At 44.9% G+C, this 20,052-nt stretch overlaps 1 protein-coding gene across 1 annotated transcript; it reads right to left on the minus strand.

The window, feature by feature from the left end:
* Positions 1 to 2,818: 2,818 nt before the first annotated feature.
* Positions 2,819 to 19,524, minus strand: CIMIP1 (ciliary microtubule inner protein 1). The gene is made up of 4 exons (XM_081917400.1): positions 19,363 to 19,524; positions 14,588 to 14,669; positions 13,220 to 13,318; positions 2,819 to 3,167 (listed from the first exon to the last, which is right to left on the minus strand). Exons 1-4 carry the CDS (start codon positions 19,407 to 19,409, stop codon positions 3,012 to 3,014), a joined length of 384 nt encoding a protein of 127 aa, XP_081773526.1. The 5' UTR covers positions 19,410 to 19,524; the 3' UTR covers positions 2,819 to 3,011.
* Positions 19,525 to 20,052: the final 528 nt, after the last annotated feature.

Genomic DNA, 20,052 nt, shown 5'->3' on the forward strand with positions numbered 1-20,052 from the left:
CCACATGGACCAGAGCACGTCAGGCACTCCTGTCTTCCACTGCCTCCCGCAGTTTGGTCAAACTCATGCTGGTAGCTTCGAGAACACTGTCCAACCATCTTGTCCTCTGTCATCCCCTTCTCCTTGTGCCCTCAATCTTTCCCAGCATCAGGGTCTTTCCCAGGGAGTCTTCTCTTCTCATGAGGTGGCCAAAGTATTGGAGCCTCAGCTTCAGGATCTGTCCTTCCAGTGAGTACTCAGGGCTGATTTCCTTAAGAATGGAGAGGTTTGATCTTCTTGCAGTCCATGGAACTTTCAAGAGTCTCCTCCAGCACCATAATGGAGGAGCACCACTATGACCTGTCCATCTTGGGTGGCCCTGCATGGCACAGCTCATAGCTTCTCTGAGTTGTTCAAGCCCCTTCGCCATGACAAGGCAGTGATCCATGAAGGAGATGATAGATATAGAAAATCACAATGTAGGAATTGGGCCTTTAGTGTGGAGGTGCCTAACCTTTGGAGTCTTTTCAGTGGCTATTGCAGATCTTCCTCTTTCAACAAGGTTTTCTAGCCAATATATTTCCCAGCTTGCATTTTTAATTGACAGACTCCCCCCCCCCCAACTATGTTGCATCTGCATGGGTTCAAATGGGTGTGTTCGCATTTAACTCCTCTGTTGCTGGATGTGTGATTGTTACATCACATGTCAATGTTTACTTTCTAGGCTTGGAAAGTGTGAGAACGGAAGTCAGTCTTATCCCTCTTCCGCTGCACTGTACTTTTGTACTTCTCTTTCTCTCTCTCGGAGAAGATGTGAGAGGACACCATGATTGCTTTGTCCTGTATATGTGGCTTAATAAACACTTGGAATGCACACACTCACGCTCCACAATAGTTTCTGCTATACTCCGCTGACTGAACGTGCACATGTCTTTTGATATGTGTCATAGGTGTGCACCAGGACTGATTTGTGAATGTCCTGGGCTGTGCTTCATCAGGAAGATGCCCAGAGAGGTTTGTCTCAATCTGGGGGCTGCGTGTGCCCCGCAGGCATGTTCCGACAGGGTGTGGCTATGCCATTGTCCTGATCTGTCACAGGTTAGTTGTATGATGCTGTCTTACTGCATAAATTGTGTTAGCACTGGGAGGCGGAGGGAGGGCCACTTCTAACTCGCAAAAATGTTTTTGACCAAAATGTAACTTCGGGAACGTGGGTAGCCTTCCAAAGTTGTACCACAAGAATCTTCTCTGTGTCCAATAAATACAGGATCATGTCTGATTGTTAACATATTATTCCCATTTTTTTCTGAAGTAATGTTTAGCTCTGGGGGGAAGGATGTTTTCTGCGAGTGTTTTCATTCTTTGAGGGTTCTTTCCAAAGGCTCTGAATCATTTCTCAGTTATTTGGAAAGAATGTTGGGAAGGTCAGTTTGTTTCTGAGGAGTGCGAAACAAGAGATTCAAATAAAGCGTTTGCAGGCAGGAAGAGGGAAATGGCTCGCTGCAACTTTTCTAGAAGGCTAAAGTCACCAGCAACTGACCCTACCACTTTCGCCACCATGCAGGAGATTTTCTGCTGGGCTGATAATGCAATAATAACAGCCACAAAGAACCATGGGATTATTGAGAAGGTGCTGCAGAAACAATTCATAACTTGCTTGGTGAGACGCAGGGCTCAGTGTCTGTGTGTGCTAGGTCATGTGGGCAAGCTGAATAGAACAGGGGTAAGTATATTGCGTGGGACGTGGGTGGCGCTGTGGGTTAAATCACAGAGCCTAGGACTTGCTGATCAGAAGGTTGGCGGTTCGAATCCCCACGACGGGGTGAGCTCCCGTTGCTCTGTCCCTGTCCCTGCTAACCCAGCAGTTCGAAAGCACATCAAAGCGCAAGTAGATAAATAGGTACCGCTCTGGCGGGAAGGTAAATGGCGTTTCTGTGCACTGCTCTGATTCGCCAGAAGCGGCTTAGTCATGCTGGCCACATGACCCGGAAGCTGTACACCGGTTCCTTCGGCCAATAAAGCGAGATGAGCGCCGCAACCCCAGAGTCGGCCACGACTGGACCTAATGGTCATGGGTCCCTTTACCTTAAGTATATTGCAGGAGCAATCCAAGTGCACACCACAAATTTAGGGGATCATCCACTTACCCCTCTGCTATCCACTGGGAAAACCTGCCGTTTACTGCTGAATGGGAGCAAACATCAATTGGGTTTTATCTGGATTGACATGTGCTCCGATTTAGGGCTGAAAAGTGGGTTTCCAGGAGAAAGCAGCAGGGCAAAGGTAAAACTGCTGGGACCCATGCCTAGACTAAATTGGACCAGTGAGGAACCACTCAGCCCCATGCTTTCTAGCCACAGGGCAAAGAGGAAGTGTGTGCAGTTTTTGGAGTTAAAGTGGATTAAAGTTCTCTCTTGCTCTAGTGCAACAAATCCACTTAAATGTGGGGGGGATGTGTTTCTGCAGTTAGAAAAGTGGAAAGGAAATGCACTGAAAAGCTGGATGAATTAATAATTCCTAGGAAGACACAGAATACTCTACAAGCAATCAGGATGAATGCAGAATGAGTGCTCAGCCTCCCTGCAAGCAAACTGAAACAAGCGCTCAATAAGGACCTAAAGATTGAACCACCATGTAATTTTTGTGCAAGGAAATCGGGATGAATTCTGAATAAACAGGATGGCTTCTTCTTCTTCTTCTTCTTCTTCTTCTTCTTCTTCTTCTTCTTCTTCTTCTTCTTCTTCTTCTTCTCCTCCTCCTCCTCCTCCTCCTCCTCCTCCTCCTCCTCCTCCTCCATCACAAAGAACCACCTGGGTTACAAAAAAGCCCCAACGAGCACTTGTCTGATGTATACTGCTGATTTTAATAAAACACCCCTAAGCCATGCATAACCTCATCATTAACCTTCACTTAAAAGTACTGCTGAAATGGTAGACAAACACATTCTTAAGACGTATGTTCTCCTACTGAGTAGGAACCTCTGAAAAGCTGGTGGAAATAAACGTGAGGGAAGCTGACAGAGGTGGACAAAGTCAGTCAGTTGGTTCATTTGGCCACTGCACGTCCTTGTAAAAGGCACCTTTGGTGCTTATGATCTTAGAGTAACGTTCAAGTCCCAGACCTGGAACCGTGGATCTCCAGCCTATGAAGCCTTGTGTCGTCTGAGGGACAGGAGGAGATGGGTGAATCTGAAATGGAGGTAGCATGCAATTTATTTAGTTGGCCATATACATATATATATCTGTCCACCTTTCTTTTTTATATAAATATTTTTATTAGATTATAAAGAGTATAAACAAATAACAAAATACAGTGGTACCTCGAGTTACAAACGTCTCAGGTTACAAATGCTTCAGGTTACAAACTCCGCTAACCTGGAAGAGTTACCTCAAGTTGAGAACTTTGCCCCAGGATGAGAACGGAAATTGTGTGCTGGCGGCGCAGCGGCAGCAAGAGGCCCCATTAATGAAACACACCTCTAGTTAAGAACAGTTTCAGGTTAAGAATGGACCTCTGGAACGAATTAAGTTCATAACTAGAGGTACCACTGTAAATTAAGAATCCATATAAAGAGATTAGTCTGATTCTCGAGACTTCCCCCATACCCTCCATGGGTCCTAGCGACAATGTTTACAACTGCGTATCTGTTATGTACTGAAGTTCTCACCCTGGGCTAGCAGGGGGATACTGTAGATAGTTTTCACTCAGGTCCACAAATGCAAATAAGGAATTGAAAGTGACGTTCAGTGATTGGTTAGTTACAGAAGTTGTTCCTGTTGCTTTGTAGTTGAGCTCTATATAAGCAGATTGGCTGAACCCTTCAGCCCAGTTCTGTTCTGGGCCTGTGAATAAACAAGAGCTGTTTGAAGAATCACTGTGTCGTCTAATATGTTCACCCACAACTTAACAGTATCAGTTTGTTATCCAATTTTTTTTATCCATCTAAATTGTCCATAGTTTTTGTTATTTTCCAAGTGTGGTCAAATTTCTGCTAATGTTTTCATCTGTTTACAATGGTCTCCTAAATAAATTATAAATTTATCTCTTTCTGTTTTTTTAAAGTTCTTGTCGTCTTGGTTTCTGAGCTCCCCAGTTAAATTTGCCATTTCCGCATAGTCCATCAACTTGGTTTTCCATTCTTCCCTGGTTGAAATTGTTTCTTCCTTCCATCTCTCTGGGTATATATCCCCGCTTTCTGCGCTACAAACCAAACTCAAGGCAGTTTCTGAGTGACGATAGGAAGCGCTACAAAATTCAAAATAACCCTAACACTAGGAGAAATTTGATGCCGCACTTAGGGCAATCATTCCATCAGCGTAAGCATTTCCACTTGTCAGATGGAATGATTCCCCCTTCACCTCCCCCTGCGTGCTATTCTGGGTGTCTTTCCGATCCCCCACCCCACAAAAAAACCAACTGAGGGTGAGTGGAGCTGCATGAGGAGAGGGGGAAGCCCTCTTGGGCTAGTGTACGCCCTTGTGGGACCTGTTAGCTGAATCCAGCCCTATAAAACAAAACAAACAATGGTAAAACTGATGCATTGGTTTCTTAACTGCCTTTTCCATATGGTCCCAAGAGCAGGTTATGTACATAGATACAACAGCCTGGCGGGGGGGGGGGAAGTATCACCCCACACCTAAGAAGGCCTGTCATAATCAAATGTTGTGAAGAGCAAAGCAAAGAAGGAGACCAGATCAATATCTCTTGGGAGGCGATTCCAGAGTTTAGACACCACAATGGGAAAGGCTCTCTGTAGCGGTATACACACAACATTATATTCTACATTCATTACACACTGAGGCTTTTGCTACCTGGACTGTAATGTTATTGGTTTAACCAACTCAGATGCTTTTAAAAGAGGATTAGACAAATTCATGGAGGAGAAGACTATTGATGGCTACTAGCCAAGATGGCTTTGCTCTGCCTCCAGCAATGCTTCTAAATTCGAGTTGCTGGAAACTATGGATGGGGAGAGGGCTCTTGGGCTCAAGTGTGCTGCTTGCAAACTTCCCACAGGCATCTGGTTGGCTACTGTGAGAACAGGATGATGCTGGACTAGAAAAGCCACTGGCCTGATCCAGGAGGCTCTTCTTACATTCTTAATGATTAACAGGTCAGTGGAACCAAACAGTAAATAGTTTTATTAAAGTTCTATGCACAACAGGTCTACCCTCACAAAAACTGGACCTACTGCACATCTTCTGCCCCTGAAAAGCACTTTTCCACCAACTTGTTTCATTCTGAGCACAAAAGCTCAGCGCAGACTGATTCTGCCTTCTTCCCCAATGTGTCCATTTGAAAAGGGATGGAGATGGGCCCAACAATGAGGCCTGTGTCCACACCTGCCCAGTGCCATTGTAGGTGGGCATAAACCAAGATCACATTTACTGCTTCCTTCTTCATTCATTCAGGGAGGAAAAGTGTGGACAAACTAATCGAGGGAAGGGTTCTCAAATGCTTACCACGTCCACCTTTGTGGATGGGAGGCTCTGAAGTCTCACTAGACTGAAAGCAGCAAGTTGAGGATGTGCATGCACAAGTCTGTATTGAGAAAAATGACTTATTTGTGCTACAATGGGTAAGTGTGTCCACAGCCTCTTGTCCCCGCCAACCACACCTCTGTTGGCAAAGGGACAAGGATGAGCTCACAACTTGAGATTTGTACTCATCTCAATCCACATATTTGGGTAGAACTTTGTCTATTTCTTTGTCCTTACCCCAACTGCAGTGAACTCATTCTCCAAGCGTGGATTTTTCTGCAGCCAAAATGGCGGCTGCTCTCACACAAGATGGTGGGCATCGGCAGGTGGGGAATCTTAAGGTCTGCATTCTTACAAAAAATTATAATGGTGGTGGGGGGAAATATCAAGGGAGGGACTATCTACAGAATAGCCCAAGGAAGATTTGAGCATGTTCAGTGGATGTAGAAGTCAGATGGATTGCTGAGATGAAGAAAACCAGAAAGCCAGGGAGGAGATGGAATGAAATTCAGCTACCTGAAAAAAAGACCCAGCTGGTTCTCTGAAACCCTAAATAGAAGCACCCCATGGTGCAAAATTTTGCTGCAGTTCCTACTAGTTTATACTCAAAACAAACTGTTCCACATAAATAAAAGAATACTGACAGCCCCCGAAGATTTAAATAAAAGCCCCTACAAAGCAGCTGAGACTATATTTCTGACAACGATGGGATTTAATTCTGCAAAGTGCTGAATTAATTGGAAGAGTGTTTAGTTTAATGCCACTTTTACAGAAGAAACTTAAATCAATATGGATTTCCCATGTCTGCCTTATGCACACGTTAACACTTAAATGTTCTTGCGCTCTTTGGAATATACCATTACAACTGTTTTCTTCTGCAAGATGAAAAGACGGGATACAGGGGGGGGGTTGGGGAGGGGGGGAGTTTGGCAATGTGCAACCACCTCCAGATGATTCATATTTAATTGCTAACATTTCCAGGGGGACCACCATTAGAGTTAACTATGGCTCTTTCACACGGTATATGCTACATTAAGCAAAATCACAACTCCAAGTTCAAATACTCCCCGTGTGAGGAACAAAAAGGCCTCCTCAGTGCCACTAGTGAGAAGGCGACACTTGAAAGCCACACAGTTGCTGAGGAAGAGTCTGTCCCACGGAGGACGGCAGCTGCTTTAAGGAATGCCAAGATGAAAAAAGTTTCTTTCGTAAGAGCGTGAAATGCAATGGTGCCCCCTGATACAGAAGTCTTGCAAACACAATATGATGCCTTCTCTTCCGGTCCAAACAAGTACTAGATTGGGGGTGGGTGGGGGGAAACATTGAGTTTACCCACAACATGGAGGGAGTGTGTCTGCATGTGACCCCGCAGTTGCCTTGTGGGCATGAAGTTGTAGCCATTAACCCATTGGAAATCTGTTTGTACAAGTCAGTTGTGACCCTCAGGGGGATCAGAACTAGTTCTTAAAGAAGTAGAGAAACAGTAATGCGTTTAACCCTAAAGGTAAATATTTAACTAGTCTATGTATATGTGAATAGGTAATGTATAACCCGCTCTTCATGAAGATCAACCCCATAAATATATGTAACACGTAAAAATATAACAATATGAAAAAAAGAAGACCACACCAACAATAAATCAGATTTATATCACAGCCCTGCAAAAATGTATGTATGAAGACTAACCTTTCAAAGGTTAAAACATTCTTCCTGACTCTTCAGGGCAGCTGTTAACATTTATGTGGAAGCAAGAAGATAGTGGCTGCGTCCGCACATTGTGGTAAGCCATGGTTAATTATTTACTGCAAAGAATGGCCTGGTTCTTCCCCCCCAGCATGTGCAACAAACCACAAACATTGGCTTTAGTGGGGTGTTTGAACCTGGGATTACGGTTTCTCCCTGGACAAACTACACCAGAAGCTAAGAAAATAATATAAAAACACACAAATAGCCTAGCTGAAAGAGGTCAGTGGCCCATCTAGGCCAGCATCCTGTTCTCACAGTGGTCCACCAGATGCCCATAGAAAGCCCACAAGGAGGATCTCAGCACAACAACACTGTTCCCTCCTAGGATTTCCAGCAAGTGCCTCCAAACATGGAGAATTAGTAAAGCAAGGCTTGTTCTTCTATATGCTTGGCTATTTTATCTTTAATAATACTTTCCACCAATTTTCCCGGGATAGATGACAAGCCAAGTGGCCTGAAATTTCCAGGATCCCCTTTCAAAAATTGGTGTTACATTGGCTACTTTCCTGTCCTCAGGTATAGAGGCTGGTTTCAGAGACAAGCCATATAATATATCTTTTTAAAAGAAGATCAGCAAACTTCACATTTGAGTTCTTCAAGAACTCTTGCGTGGAGGCCATTCAGATCCAGCAATTTGTCAGTTTCTATTTTGTCTATTGGGACGCGTGGTTAAACCACAGAGCCTAGGACTTGCCGATCAGAAGGTTGGCGGTTCGAATCCCCGCAACGGGATGAGCTCCTGTTCTTCGGTCCCTGCTCCTGCCAACCTAGCAGTTTGAAAGCACGTCAAAGTGCAAGTAGATAAATAGGTACCGCTCCGGCGGGAAGGTAAACGGTGTTTTCGTGTGCTGCTCTGGTTCGCCAGAAGCGGTTTAGTCATGCTGGCCACATGACCTGGAAGCTGTACGCCGGCTCCCTTGGCCAATAAAGCAAGATGAGCGCCGCAACCCCAGAGTCGGCCATGACTGGACCTAATGGTCAGGGGTCCCTTTACATTTACCTATCTTGTCTATTAGGTCTAAAACTTCATCTCTCACCATCACTGCCCGCCTCAGTTCCTCAGACTCCTGCCCTGTGAAAGTTCGTTTAGGCTCAGAGATATGCACTTTGATGCCCTCCAACATTCCACTGTTGAAAATCGGGATGCGTGTTTTTGTGTGCTGCGTTCTTGCGTGTCTTTGGGTGTCATGCTCTCGTGGGAGCTAGCTGAGTCCCATGCAAACACAACATTACTGCAAGCGCCAACAAGTGCTGTCTCTTCCTCCTCCCCGAGCTCTGCAGTGGTGGTGCTGGAGGGGGGAAATAGGACATTTTGGGGTCAAATCAGAAACTGGGATAGCTTCTGTAGTCTCAGGAAGTCCTGGGAAATCAGGACACTTGAAGGATATGCTGTGAAGACAGATGCAAATAATTCATCCAACTTCTCTGCAAGATCCTTATCCTTCTTTAGCACACTTTTGACTCCCTTGGCATCAAAGAGCAGCAACAAAATATTCTCTGAAAACATTAGTAGCAGGAAACCGGGTACAGAGGTTCAAATCTGTGTGTGCATATGCAGAAGACGTGCAGTCTTCCAAGGGTTGGCTAACCATCAATGTAGCTCTAAAAAAAGATTATCCACCTCTCTATTAAACACACATTATGTACATTGGGCTGGAGGAGGGGAAGAGTTTTCAGGACAAATGTAAGAAATATTAGTGACCAGGGTTTTTTTTTTTTTTTGCAGAAAGAAACTTTTTGTAAAAGCTTTCAATCTGTAATAAATAAAAAACTGTTCAGTAGCACCTTAGAGACCAACTAAGTTTGTTGTGGGTACAGTGGTACCTCGGGTTACAGATGCTTCAGGTTACAGACGCTTCAGGTTACAGACTTCGCTAACCCAGAAATAGTACCTCGGGTTAAGAACTTTGCTTCAGGATGAGAACAGAAATCGTGCAGCGGCGGCGCGGCAGCAGCAGGAGGCTCCATTAGCTAAAGTGGTCCTTCAGGTTCAGAACAGTTTCAGGTTAGGAACAGACCTCCAGAACGAATTAAGTTCTTAACCTGAGGTACTACTCTATAAGCTTTTGTGTGCGTGCACACTTTTTCAGCTTATACCCAGAACAAACTTAGTTGGTCTCTAAGGTGCTACTGGACAATTTTTTATTTATTTTGACTGCGCCACACCAACACAGCTACCTACCTACCTACCTACCTGTAGTTGCTATAAATGAACCTGGTTAATAAGGAACTAATCTAGCTAGGGGAGGGGAGGGAAAAGACTGAAGCGCCGTATCAGCCTTGGCTTCTGCGCTTGCTTTGATTAAACCACCCCACAAGGCACATGGAAAGGGCCTTCCACGTATCCCTTTAACATCTGGGGGCTTATCCATTGGAGAGATGCACAGCGAGAAAGCAATGTTTCTCTTTCTGTTCTGTTGCCAGAGCCCTTCTGCTTTGTTCCTCAGCCAAGACTGGGAAACGTTTGCGATATCTAGGCGGAGGACATCCTTTGAACCGACTGCCTCTTCTTTCTTTCCTTTCTTTCACGGCCATACGCACCACCCACAGAGCCAAACAAAGGAAGCAATTATATCCTCCTGCTTCCATGCTGCATGACAGACACACAGAGGCAGTAGGAAGAGTCTGGTCAAGGATTCCTTGCCCAACCCATTGGGAATAATAGATAAGACAGCTCCGCTTTTTCGGGGGCAGGAGCTGCACTGCGGGAGGAGTTCTGGGACCTCAGTTACTCGCAGAGGGATGCTGCCCATGTCACTAGGATGCCCAGCCACATCACGCCCCCCGACTGACCAATCGGGTTAGCCAGGGGGCGTGGCTACTTACCATTTCAACCACAGCACGGCTGGCGGGGGGGGGGAGGGTAGCCACCTTTAGTCTACTTCGGTGGATCTCCCAGCCCACTCACCCTCTTTCTTGCATTCCTTGACTAATGTCGGTCGCCTGGTTGTTGGGGCTGGGTAGGAATATTTCCACTTGGCAAATTGGCTAGAGCCATTTGGTTTTCACCTACCTAGTGGCAATCGTCACAATAGGCATTGGATAAACCTTGTTATGGGAGGGGAGGTTGTTGCCTGCACCTGCCCCTCCACGCTAAGGGTATCCTGTTAAGGGGATCCGGGGGTGTGGTTCCTGTCCGAAGCCTGGGCGTGGGCTGGGGCCATGCCACAACCCCATGGGTGACCCTGGGGGAGCTCTTAATTGATGTGTATCATAGGGCTCCCCCTATCGGTGGTTGACCCTTTCTACACTTCCTGCAGACAGGCAGGAGTCAGGATATAGTCATGCTTCACCCAATTGCCAAATCTGTAACCAATAAAGTTGTGGCCTAATTTATCCCATTAACCCAACATATTTGTGTTTGTGTTTTCATTTCTGTGGGAACTGCGGGGCCCGGGGCCTCACCATGCAAGTGGTTTTTCATTTTCAAGTGGGAGAGCAAACTGGAATTTCAAGCCCCAGGTGTTTAAATTCTTGCTTGTTTGCTTATTGATTGATTGATTGATTGATTACCTTTTATCCCTCTTTTCCTCCAAAGTGCTCATACAGGCTCCATATTTCATCATCACAACCACTCTGTGAGAGAAGTTAGGCTGAGAGGCAGCAATTGGCCCAAGGTTCCCTCAGCAGGATTCATGGCTGAGTGGGGATCTGAACCCTGAACCTCCCTGCTCCTAATCAGACACTAACTACTTACACCAGAACTGGTTCTCCTCCACATAGTCACCCACTAACTTTTCTCCTGACGGGCAAGCCACGACTTGAAAGTAGCACACCTGCCAGGTTTAGTTCCTGACTTCCATATCTGACAGGCCCGCAGTTCAAAGGTGCTGTAATGCAGTATGCCTACGGAGCAAAACAGGTTACGTATAGAAACTTACTCTTTTCCAATTTTTCGCAATCAATAGCCTTGTGGCTACTGTTGCCTATAAATATAATGTCTTGTCTTCTTCCTTTAGACTTCCTGGTACTATTCCCAACAGAAAACCTTCTGGTGTTTTCCTAAATGAATATCTGAACATTTTTTTCATTTCGTTATATATTGTTTGCCTAAATTGTTTGAAAAGTGGTATTATACAGACAAAAATAGAGTGGCTTGCCAAATTATTGGAGTACTACAATATATCCAAAATAATGGGAGAAATTGGAAGGATCTCAAAAGAGAAGGCAGACAGGGACTGGAAGGTGTTTAAAGGATACTTGCAAAACCATATTGAAAAATCAGAACTCCTGTTAGAACAAGTTCCGTTTTAAATACCGAAATACTAAATAAGATGGATAACAATGTGTAATAGAAAAAGAAGCTTGAAATTAGGTTAAAGGTGTGTGAAAGAAAGTAATAGAAGTGGAAAGAAATTGCAATTGAGTAGACTGGAAATCTAACACAAAGGTTAGGAAATCTAACACAAAGGGGTGAGGGGTGGTGGGTGGTGATGGGAAATGGAATTATTTGTGGGATTGAGTGTAGGTATGTTGGAACACTTTTAAGGATTGTATGAAATGTATGTTTGTATATTCACAATATGTGTGTATTAATGCTGAATTATTTTAACAATAAAAACTTTTTTTAAAAAAGAAACTTCCTGCACCACTGACTCAGCGGTCTTTCAAGTTTGAGTCCTCGGACATTGTTGGGCTACGTTTCCAACCATCCCCAGCCAGCTTAGCCAATGGCCAGCGATGGTGCCCTACATCTGCAGATACAAGACTGAAGAACACTGGGCTGGATGATTGAGCCAGCTGTGCACATTTCTCTTGTCCCATGAACGATGCAGTCATGAAGATGGAGATCATCAACCCATTCATGCGCTATAGTACAGTCAATTTAATTAACAACTGGGGATTCACAAACATATATGCAGCACATGGCGGCTTGGACATTACAAAGGGCATTGCATACAGACCCAAAGAGATGCCATGTTAATTTGTAGACTCTCTCAGAACATCTGAATTATTATTATTTTTTCTTGCCAATCCAAATTCCTTTACCCAAACTAATTTGGTAGGAAGCTTACAGAGACTACATGAAATTGTTCGCTGGTCCGCATCAAGATTCTAAGACCTCCAGTTTGTTACCCTTGCCTCAGAATAATGTACCATCTGGATTCCCCTGCTACTGAAAGGGTCTAGCTTTTATTAGAAAACTGTAAGTATGTCTTCTCAAGATCATAAATCTTATGTGGTTGGCCTGATATCCGTATGGAAAAGCGGGGCATTCAAAGTTTAAACATCTCTCATGAAAGTGGTTTTTGTGTGCTCCTGGAACATAAGATAATTCTGGATTTTGATCTGTGCATTGAACACTTGCAGAGATGAGATAACTAACCTGATATATAACTTTCCTGTCCTGCAGCAGGGCCACTGTATTGCAAGACAACAAAACATTTGCTCAGCAGAACATCCAAAGAAGACTTCCTGTCTTAAGTTGTCCTTTCAAAGTAGCCCTCAGGATTCCAGCACCATTTACTCTCATCTTTATTGAAAGACCAGCCATTGTAGAAGGGAAAGGCAAAGGACCCCTGGACAGTTAAGTCCAGCCAAAGGCGACTATTGGGTTGCGCTGCTCATCTCGCTTTCAGGCCAAGGGAGCCAGCATTTGTCGACAGACAGCTTTCAGGGTCATGTGGCCAGCACGACTGAATCACTTCTGGCGCAATGGGACACCGTGATGAGTGCCAGAGTGCATAGAAATGCCATTTACCTTCCCACCATAGCAGTACCTATTTATCTACTTGCACTGGTGTGCTTTTGAACTGCTAGGTTGGCAGGAGCTGGGACAGAGCAATGGGAGCTCACACCACCGTCTCAGGGATTCGAACCACCGACCTTCTGATCAGCAAGCCCAAGAGGCTCAGTGGTTTAGACCACAGTGCCACCTGCGTACCAAGTCATTGTAGAACAACTGATGAGGAATGTTCAAGGCTATATCTACCAGCACAGGCATTTCTTTTTTCTTTCAAAATAATTTTTTTGAAACTGTGGTGCCATTTAAGACTGTGCGACTATTGCCTAACCTTAATATATGTTTCCACCGGTGTCACAGGATGAATTTGTAAGTGTTCTGGAAGTGGGATCTTAGGTTTGGCGGGTGGCTTCTTTTCATCTTTTAACAACTAAAAATAGAAGGAAAATGCAATACAATTAAATGGGTACTTCACACTGAGCCATGCATTGGGATAACATTGTAACAACTCATATCTATCTAGATATTTATGCTGTTTCCATCATAGCAGTAGCTAATGACCTTGTACTTGACTTCAGATATAAGCCTATTTATTATATAGCTTTGGATGCTTTTGAAATCCATTGCTCCATATGGAGAACTAATTCTCATTTTAAGGCTAGCAACTGAATCTGAAGGACGGATAAGTGCTCTCAACTTTTGGCAATCCCTTCCAAGAACAAATAATCAACAGCACTCCAGTCATTTGTTATGGACTGGAAATTTATTGTGGATTTTTTGCGAGAAAGAGAAAAGGAACTTGAAATATCTGGATTTGAAGACTGAAAAAAATGCTGGTTTGTAGAAGGGAGAATGGTTGGATGTTAAGGAATGAATATCATATGTAGCTGCAGGACAAAAAGCTGGAAATCCTTTTATTTTTTTCCTTCTCTATTTTATTTTTTAGTTTTTTTCTTTCTTTCCCTTTTCTCTCGCTTTCTCTTTCTTTAAGGTTTCTCCTTTCCTTTCCTTGTCTTTTCTTCCTTCTGGCTTTGTTCTCTTTTAGACAAAGTAGTTGATTGATCTCAGTACATTTTGTGGTGGGTATGCATTTTTGTATATCTTTGAATACACACACACACACACTCTTAAACTGTCCTCCCAACAACAAATAATTGATGGTTAGGGTTTCATTCTAGGGCCATAAGGAGAGATGTACAGTGGTACCTCGGGTTAAGTACTTAATTCGTTCCGGAGGTCTGTACTTAACCTGAAACTGTTCTTAACCTGAAGTACCACTTTAGCTAATGGGCCCTCCTGCTGCTGCCGTGCCACCAGAGCCCGATTTCTGTTCTCATCCTGAAGCAAAGTTCTTAACCTGAAGCACTATTTCTGGGTTAGTGGAGTTTGTAACCTGAAGCGTATGTAACCTGAAGCGTATGTAACCCGAGGTACCACTGTACTGTACACCATATACTTTCAGATATCAATGTTCACTGTAAGATTTTGAAACCTGAAGGATGTTAAAAGTCTCAAAGCACAGGGGTGTTTACACACACAGCACTAAAGCAGCTTTTAAAACAAGACCATATCCTCATGTTTCTGCAAGAAGGTGATTCTTGTTCAATGCAGGTTATGAAATGGGATTAAGAACTGGAACAAACTGCCCTTCATGGATAAATGTCACACACACACACACACACAAACACAAAATTTTTACCTCTTCCACTGGTGTTAACATAAACCCCCACCGTTGGGGCCATCTCCTTGCAGCTATGTTTTCAGTTTCAACGTGATCCTTCCTGATGCAGATACAGAAGAAATGTTTTAAAAGGATTTACGAAACAGTCTTAAGCTCATCCAGACTTCTGTTTTCTTCTGCTTGCCCTGTGATTTCTAGGCCTGGGTTTGAGGGGTTTTTCATTTGTCCCACTGCTTTACCCAGGAAAATCCATGGTTTTTACCACTGAATTGGAACAAACCCTAATCCACAGATCAGTAAACAGTGGAGCTTCCTGGGGAAAGCGGTGGGACAAAAGAAAAACCTCTCGGATCCATGCCTAAAAATCATGGGACAAATAGAAGTGTGAGTAAGCCCTTAACATAAAGAATCCTCTAGCTTCCTGCATAAGGAAAGCCACTGGCAAAAATATTTTGAATGGGTCTTAAAAGCGCCCTAAACGGCCTTGGCCCTGTATACCCGAAGAAGTGTCTCCACCTCCATCGTTCAGCCTGGACACTGAGGTCCAGCTCCGAGGGCCTTCTGGTGGTTCCCTCCCTGCGAGGTTACAGGGAACCAGGCAGAGGGCCTTCTCGGTAGTGGCGCCCACCCTGTGGAATGCCCTCCCATCAGGTGTCAAGAAGATAAGGAACTATACAGCCTTTAGAAGACATCTGAAGGCAGCCCTGTAGAGGGAAGTGTATTATATTTAATGTTTTATTGTGCTTTTTGTATATGCTGGAAGCCACCCAGAGTGGCTTGGGCAACCCTGTCAGATGGGCAGCATATTATTAGTATTATTAAATTAATCACCGTCTCTGAAAAGCAGTGGTAGCATCACAAAAATCTTCCAGGGGGAAGGGTGTCACAGAAGAGGGAAGAATATTTGTGGGTGGATGAGAAAGAAAACTAACAGCATGTGCTTATGACAGGAGTGCAGAAATTGAGATAGTAGGGGGGAAACTCCTTATTTGTGGTGGGGCTACTACTCGCCCTTCTGCCCTCCTTTGGCACCTTCTAGAATAGATCTGTTTATTTAAAAATAGCCAATTCCCACCACATTCTAGCATGCCCAAAAGACTGAATCTAAGAGGGAAGCTATATTCACATTCACCCTGTGCTATACCAGCTGCACTGGCTTCCGGTGGAGTACAGGATCAGGTTTAAGGTGCTGGTTTTAACCTTTAAAGCCCTATATAGCCTAGGACCCTCATACCTACGGGACCGCTTCTCCTGGTATATCCCATGGAGGACCTTATGGTCTTCAAACAAAAATATCTTGGAGGTCCCGGGCCACAGGGAGGTTAGGCTGGCCTCAACTAGAGCCAGGGCTTTTTTGGCTGTGGCCCCGATCTGGTGGAACACTCTGTTGCAAGAGACTAGGGCACTGCAGGACTTGACATCTTTCCACATGGCCTGCAAGACAGAGCTGTTCCACCAGGCCTTTGGCCAAGGCATAGTCTGACCCCCTCCTCTGGTAATCCTCACAGAACTCTAGTCCAATGGTTGCCATTAATTTGATTTTGAATTGATTTTAGAATGAATTGATTTTAGAATGCTGTATTACTTTTATTGTTGTTAGCCACTCTGAGCCTGGCTTCGGCTGGAGAGGGCGGGATATAAATAAAATTATTTTATTATTATTATTATATGGTTATTTATTTTATTTATTGAGAAAGATTTATAGACCGCTGAATCAGAAAACTCTCAAAGCAGTGTACATAATAAAACTATCAACAGAATACAAATAAAATCAGCAAGAAGTTCAGAAGCACAGAACTGTGTTCAACTAAACTGACACACCTTTCCCCATTCCCCAAATCTGCTCCAGAGAGTTGAGGGAACCCCTAAAACAGATGGACTGTTTGAGGGGATGAGAGGGGGGAGATTGTTCAATTGCGCAAGGAGAAATCCTTGTGCCATCTGAATAATTTGCATAACGCAATGCTGAACACAGCTCAGATCTACATAACTAAATTGCTTGTCTGGGTACGCTTGCCGAAATGATCACTGGTGGGTTTGAGGAAGGGTGCAGTTAGGACGAGAGAGAAAATACAGCCCTAATCTATTTGTGCCCCTCGGGGCTCTCCTTGACTCTCCTCCATAATCCTGCCATTCGTCCCCATGGAGAGTAGTAAAATACTGAATAGGTAAAGGTAAAGGGACCACTGACCATTAGGTCCAGTCGTGGCCGACTCTGGGGTTGCGGCGCTCATCTCGCTTTATTGGCCGAGGGAGCCGGAGTACAGCTTCCATGTCATGTGGCCAGCATGACTAAGCTGCTACTGGTGAACCAGAGCAGTGCACGGAAACGCTGTTTACCTTCCCGCCGGAGCGGTACCTATTTATCTACTTGCACTTTGACGTGCTTTCAAACTGCTAGGTTGGCAGGAGCTGGGACCGAGCAATGGGAGCTCACCCCGTCGCGGGGATTCGAACCACCGACCTTCTGATCAGCAAGTCCTAGGCTCTGTGGTTTAACCCACAGCGCCAGTGGAGAGTAAAACCTGCCCCACACTTCTAACCTTAGGTGGACAAAGGAACACAGTGTGTTTCCCTGCATAGAGCCAGGTTGCCAGCTGGGTCCTTGAAATGCCTAAGCTTTTTTCTCTGTGCACACTCATCTCTACCCAACAGAATGATGCATTTTGCTAGTTAAAGGAATAAGGAACAAGTTGGCTTATTTTACTGAGTAAGTCCTTCTCAAGGACTTTTTTTTAAAAAAATAAATAAATAGAAGAAACAACTAAACCCTGCAGCAACCCACAACTTTATTTACTCTACAGTAATTATATCAAGCCATTGTTTTGGAATAAGTGATCTGCAGATTGTAACCTTGTCCTCTTAAGTTGTTAACAGCGTGACCCACGAGGCAGTTAAGATGCAGTACTTGGAGTGAGACTCTTGCCTTTAATGTACTTTGATTTCACTGAGCGGTGGACTGTACCGTAGAAGGAGCTTAGGCTGCAGTTTTAAGAGCCTTGTTATGAAGCAATTCTGATCATCTGCGGAACGCAACACCTTGCTCTCCTATTCCGTTGTTCAGTTTAGGATTACATTTTAGTTTTCGCCTTTCACACCCGAGAGAACATAAACGATATTGAACAAATAGACGGGGCTGACCGCTTAATGGCTACCACTCCGCTTGTAAGCCAGTCTATAAACACATTGATTGTATCCCTTACTCCCTTTTGCCCGTCTGTATGTGGTAAAGGACGGGCTTCCAGATGGTTAAAAAAGAAGAAGTAGCCTGGTTTTTATCCTCAGTTAAGATCCTTACTTTAAAACAGCTCTGATCCAGCACCCATGTATTGGATTGTGGTGGTGCTCTAGCCAATGTCACACAACTTTTGGACAGGATGGGCACTTTGATTATGTTTTTGCTCTGTCAACAGGGCTATTGAAAAATGTTTTTAAAAATGTTCCTGAAGGAGGTAGGATGTTTCTTAGCTTTGTTTAAGAAACAAAACGAAAGCACCATGGACTAAATACTGTAGAACAGGGGAAATAGGACATTAAAAGTTCACAGAAATGGCACACCTGAGGCGTCGGGAGTGGTCATGTCACCATGACTTAAAATACAACAGGCAACAACCAGCAGGTGCCCATTAACACTTGTGCAACCACATTCCACGCAGAAATCACAACTGCAATAAGAGACACAAGCTGGAGGCCAGGGAAGAGGAAATATCACATTTCCTGAGCTATGAACTATTATAGGGCGGCGGCGGCCCTATTGTTGAGGGCATATTGGCGAAATCACATCCCACCATTGTAACAAGAAAATGGCTCTAGTGATTGATTTAAAATTTGGCACTGTGGGGCAGAAAAGTTTGTACGATAGCTTCAGTTGCCCAGACTCTGTCTGTCTATTCCAGGGGGGACAGACAAAAGAGGGGCTTCAGTCCACCACTTCGCAACTGACAACCACCCAACTCAAAGTTGCTCAGAGTGTGGTGCTGATAATGCCAAGGTTGCAGGTTCGATCCCCAAATGGGACAGCTGCATATTCCTGAATTCTAGGGGGTTGGACTAGGGACGCGGGTGGCGCTGTGGGTTAAACCACAGAGCCCAGGATTTGCCAATCAGAAGGTCAGTGGTTCGAATCCCTGTGATGGGGTGAGCTCCCGTTGCTCGGTCCCTGCTCCTGCCAACCTAGCAGTTCGAAAGCACGTCAAAGTGCAAGTAGATAAAAAGGTACCGCTCCAGCGGGAAGGCAAACGGCGTTTCCGTGCACTGCTCTGGTTCACCAGATGCAGCTTAGTCATGCTGGCCACATGACCTGGAAGCTGTACGCCGGCTCCCTTGGCCAATAAAGCGAGATGAGCACCGCAACCCCAGAGTTGGGCACAACTGGACCTCAGGGGTCCCTTTACCTTTTTTATGGGGTTAGACAAGAAGATTCTCAGGCTCCCTTCCAACTCTGTGATTCTATGACTCCCCCCCTCTCTCTCTTTCTTTCTTTCTCTCTTTCATTATAGCAATGGACAGTGGGGGTGATGGAAGGGTCTTGCAAGGCAAACAAGTGCCTTTTATTATTATCATCATCATCATCATCATCATTATTATTAGGAATGCCTGTAACTGGGTCCTCTCTCTCTGTGTGTGTGTGTGTGTGAGAGAGAGAGAGAGAGAGCGCTTTCAGCATTAGGAGCTAGACTTCAGAGAGGTCATGTTGCTGGCTATCCCAGGCAGGCTGTACCCCGGGCAGGAGGAATGGGTGGGGGGTGGGAAGAGACGGTGGGTGGGGTAAGGCGAAGAAGCAAGGACTGTACCAGATCTGGTTTTCAGCCACGAAGTTGAGTTTGCTCTTCTGCGTCATCCCGGACTAGCTCCCCCGGTCTAGCGCCCCCTGGCGGCTGGGCAGAGGGCGGGCGTTGCTAGCAGCCGGGCTCCAGCCAGCGAGCCACCTCCGAGCCGGAGATAACCCCGCTTGCTGCTGCATCGCGTTGCTAGGAGACGGCTGAGGAATGCCGCGGGAGGGGCGGAGGGAGGAGGCGCTGCATCCGCCTGCCAGGGCAGAGATGGATGGTTTGCGCGCTCGGCCACCAGAGGTGGAGACAGGATCGCGCGGAGCGCAAGAACGCTGAAACTCACATCCACCTCTGTTTAGCTCTGTCTAGCAGATTCGGAATGAAATGTCTCAACAGCAGTTGTTTTAAATTATTTTCTTTTGACCCCACCCAGAAAAACCTGTCAAAATCTTTCTACAATTTCTGCTTCTAGTTAAGTATTTTTTTTTTAAAAAAAAATGTTTATTGTTTCTGTATTGTACAATGTACACAGCGTATCCCACTTAGAGAGTCTTAAAACACTGAGTGGTTTAGAAATGCTTTTTTTTAAAAAAACAAACAACAACCATATATAAATAAATTTTCCTAATTCAGATTACTAGCCTCTTTAGATCAGGCATGGTCCAAACAAAGCAAAAGTTTCCTGTAGGGGTCAGGGGCAGTTTTTTGGCA

This window comes from Podarcis melisellensis, assembly GCF_964234715.1.
Source record: "Podarcis melisellensis genome assembly, chromosome: 6".
NCBI lineage: Eukaryota > Metazoa > Chordata > Lepidosauria > Squamata > Lacertidae > Podarcis > Podarcis melisellensis.

Bases quoted from the DNA above. Each gene is read 5' to 3' on its own strand.
- CIMIP1 (XM_081917400.1), bottom strand. From the start codon at position 19,409: ATGACGCAGAAGAGCAAACTCAACTTCGTGGCTGAAAACCAGATCTG. The intron at 14,670-19,362 runs GTACAGTCCTTG...TATCTGCATCAG, and splicing joins GTGGCTGAAAACCAGATCTG to GAAGGATCACGTTGAAACTG. The intron at 3,168-13,219 runs GTTAGGCAATAG...CCTCCATTTCAG, and splicing joins CGGTGGAAACATATATTAAG to ATTCACCCATCTCCTCCTGT.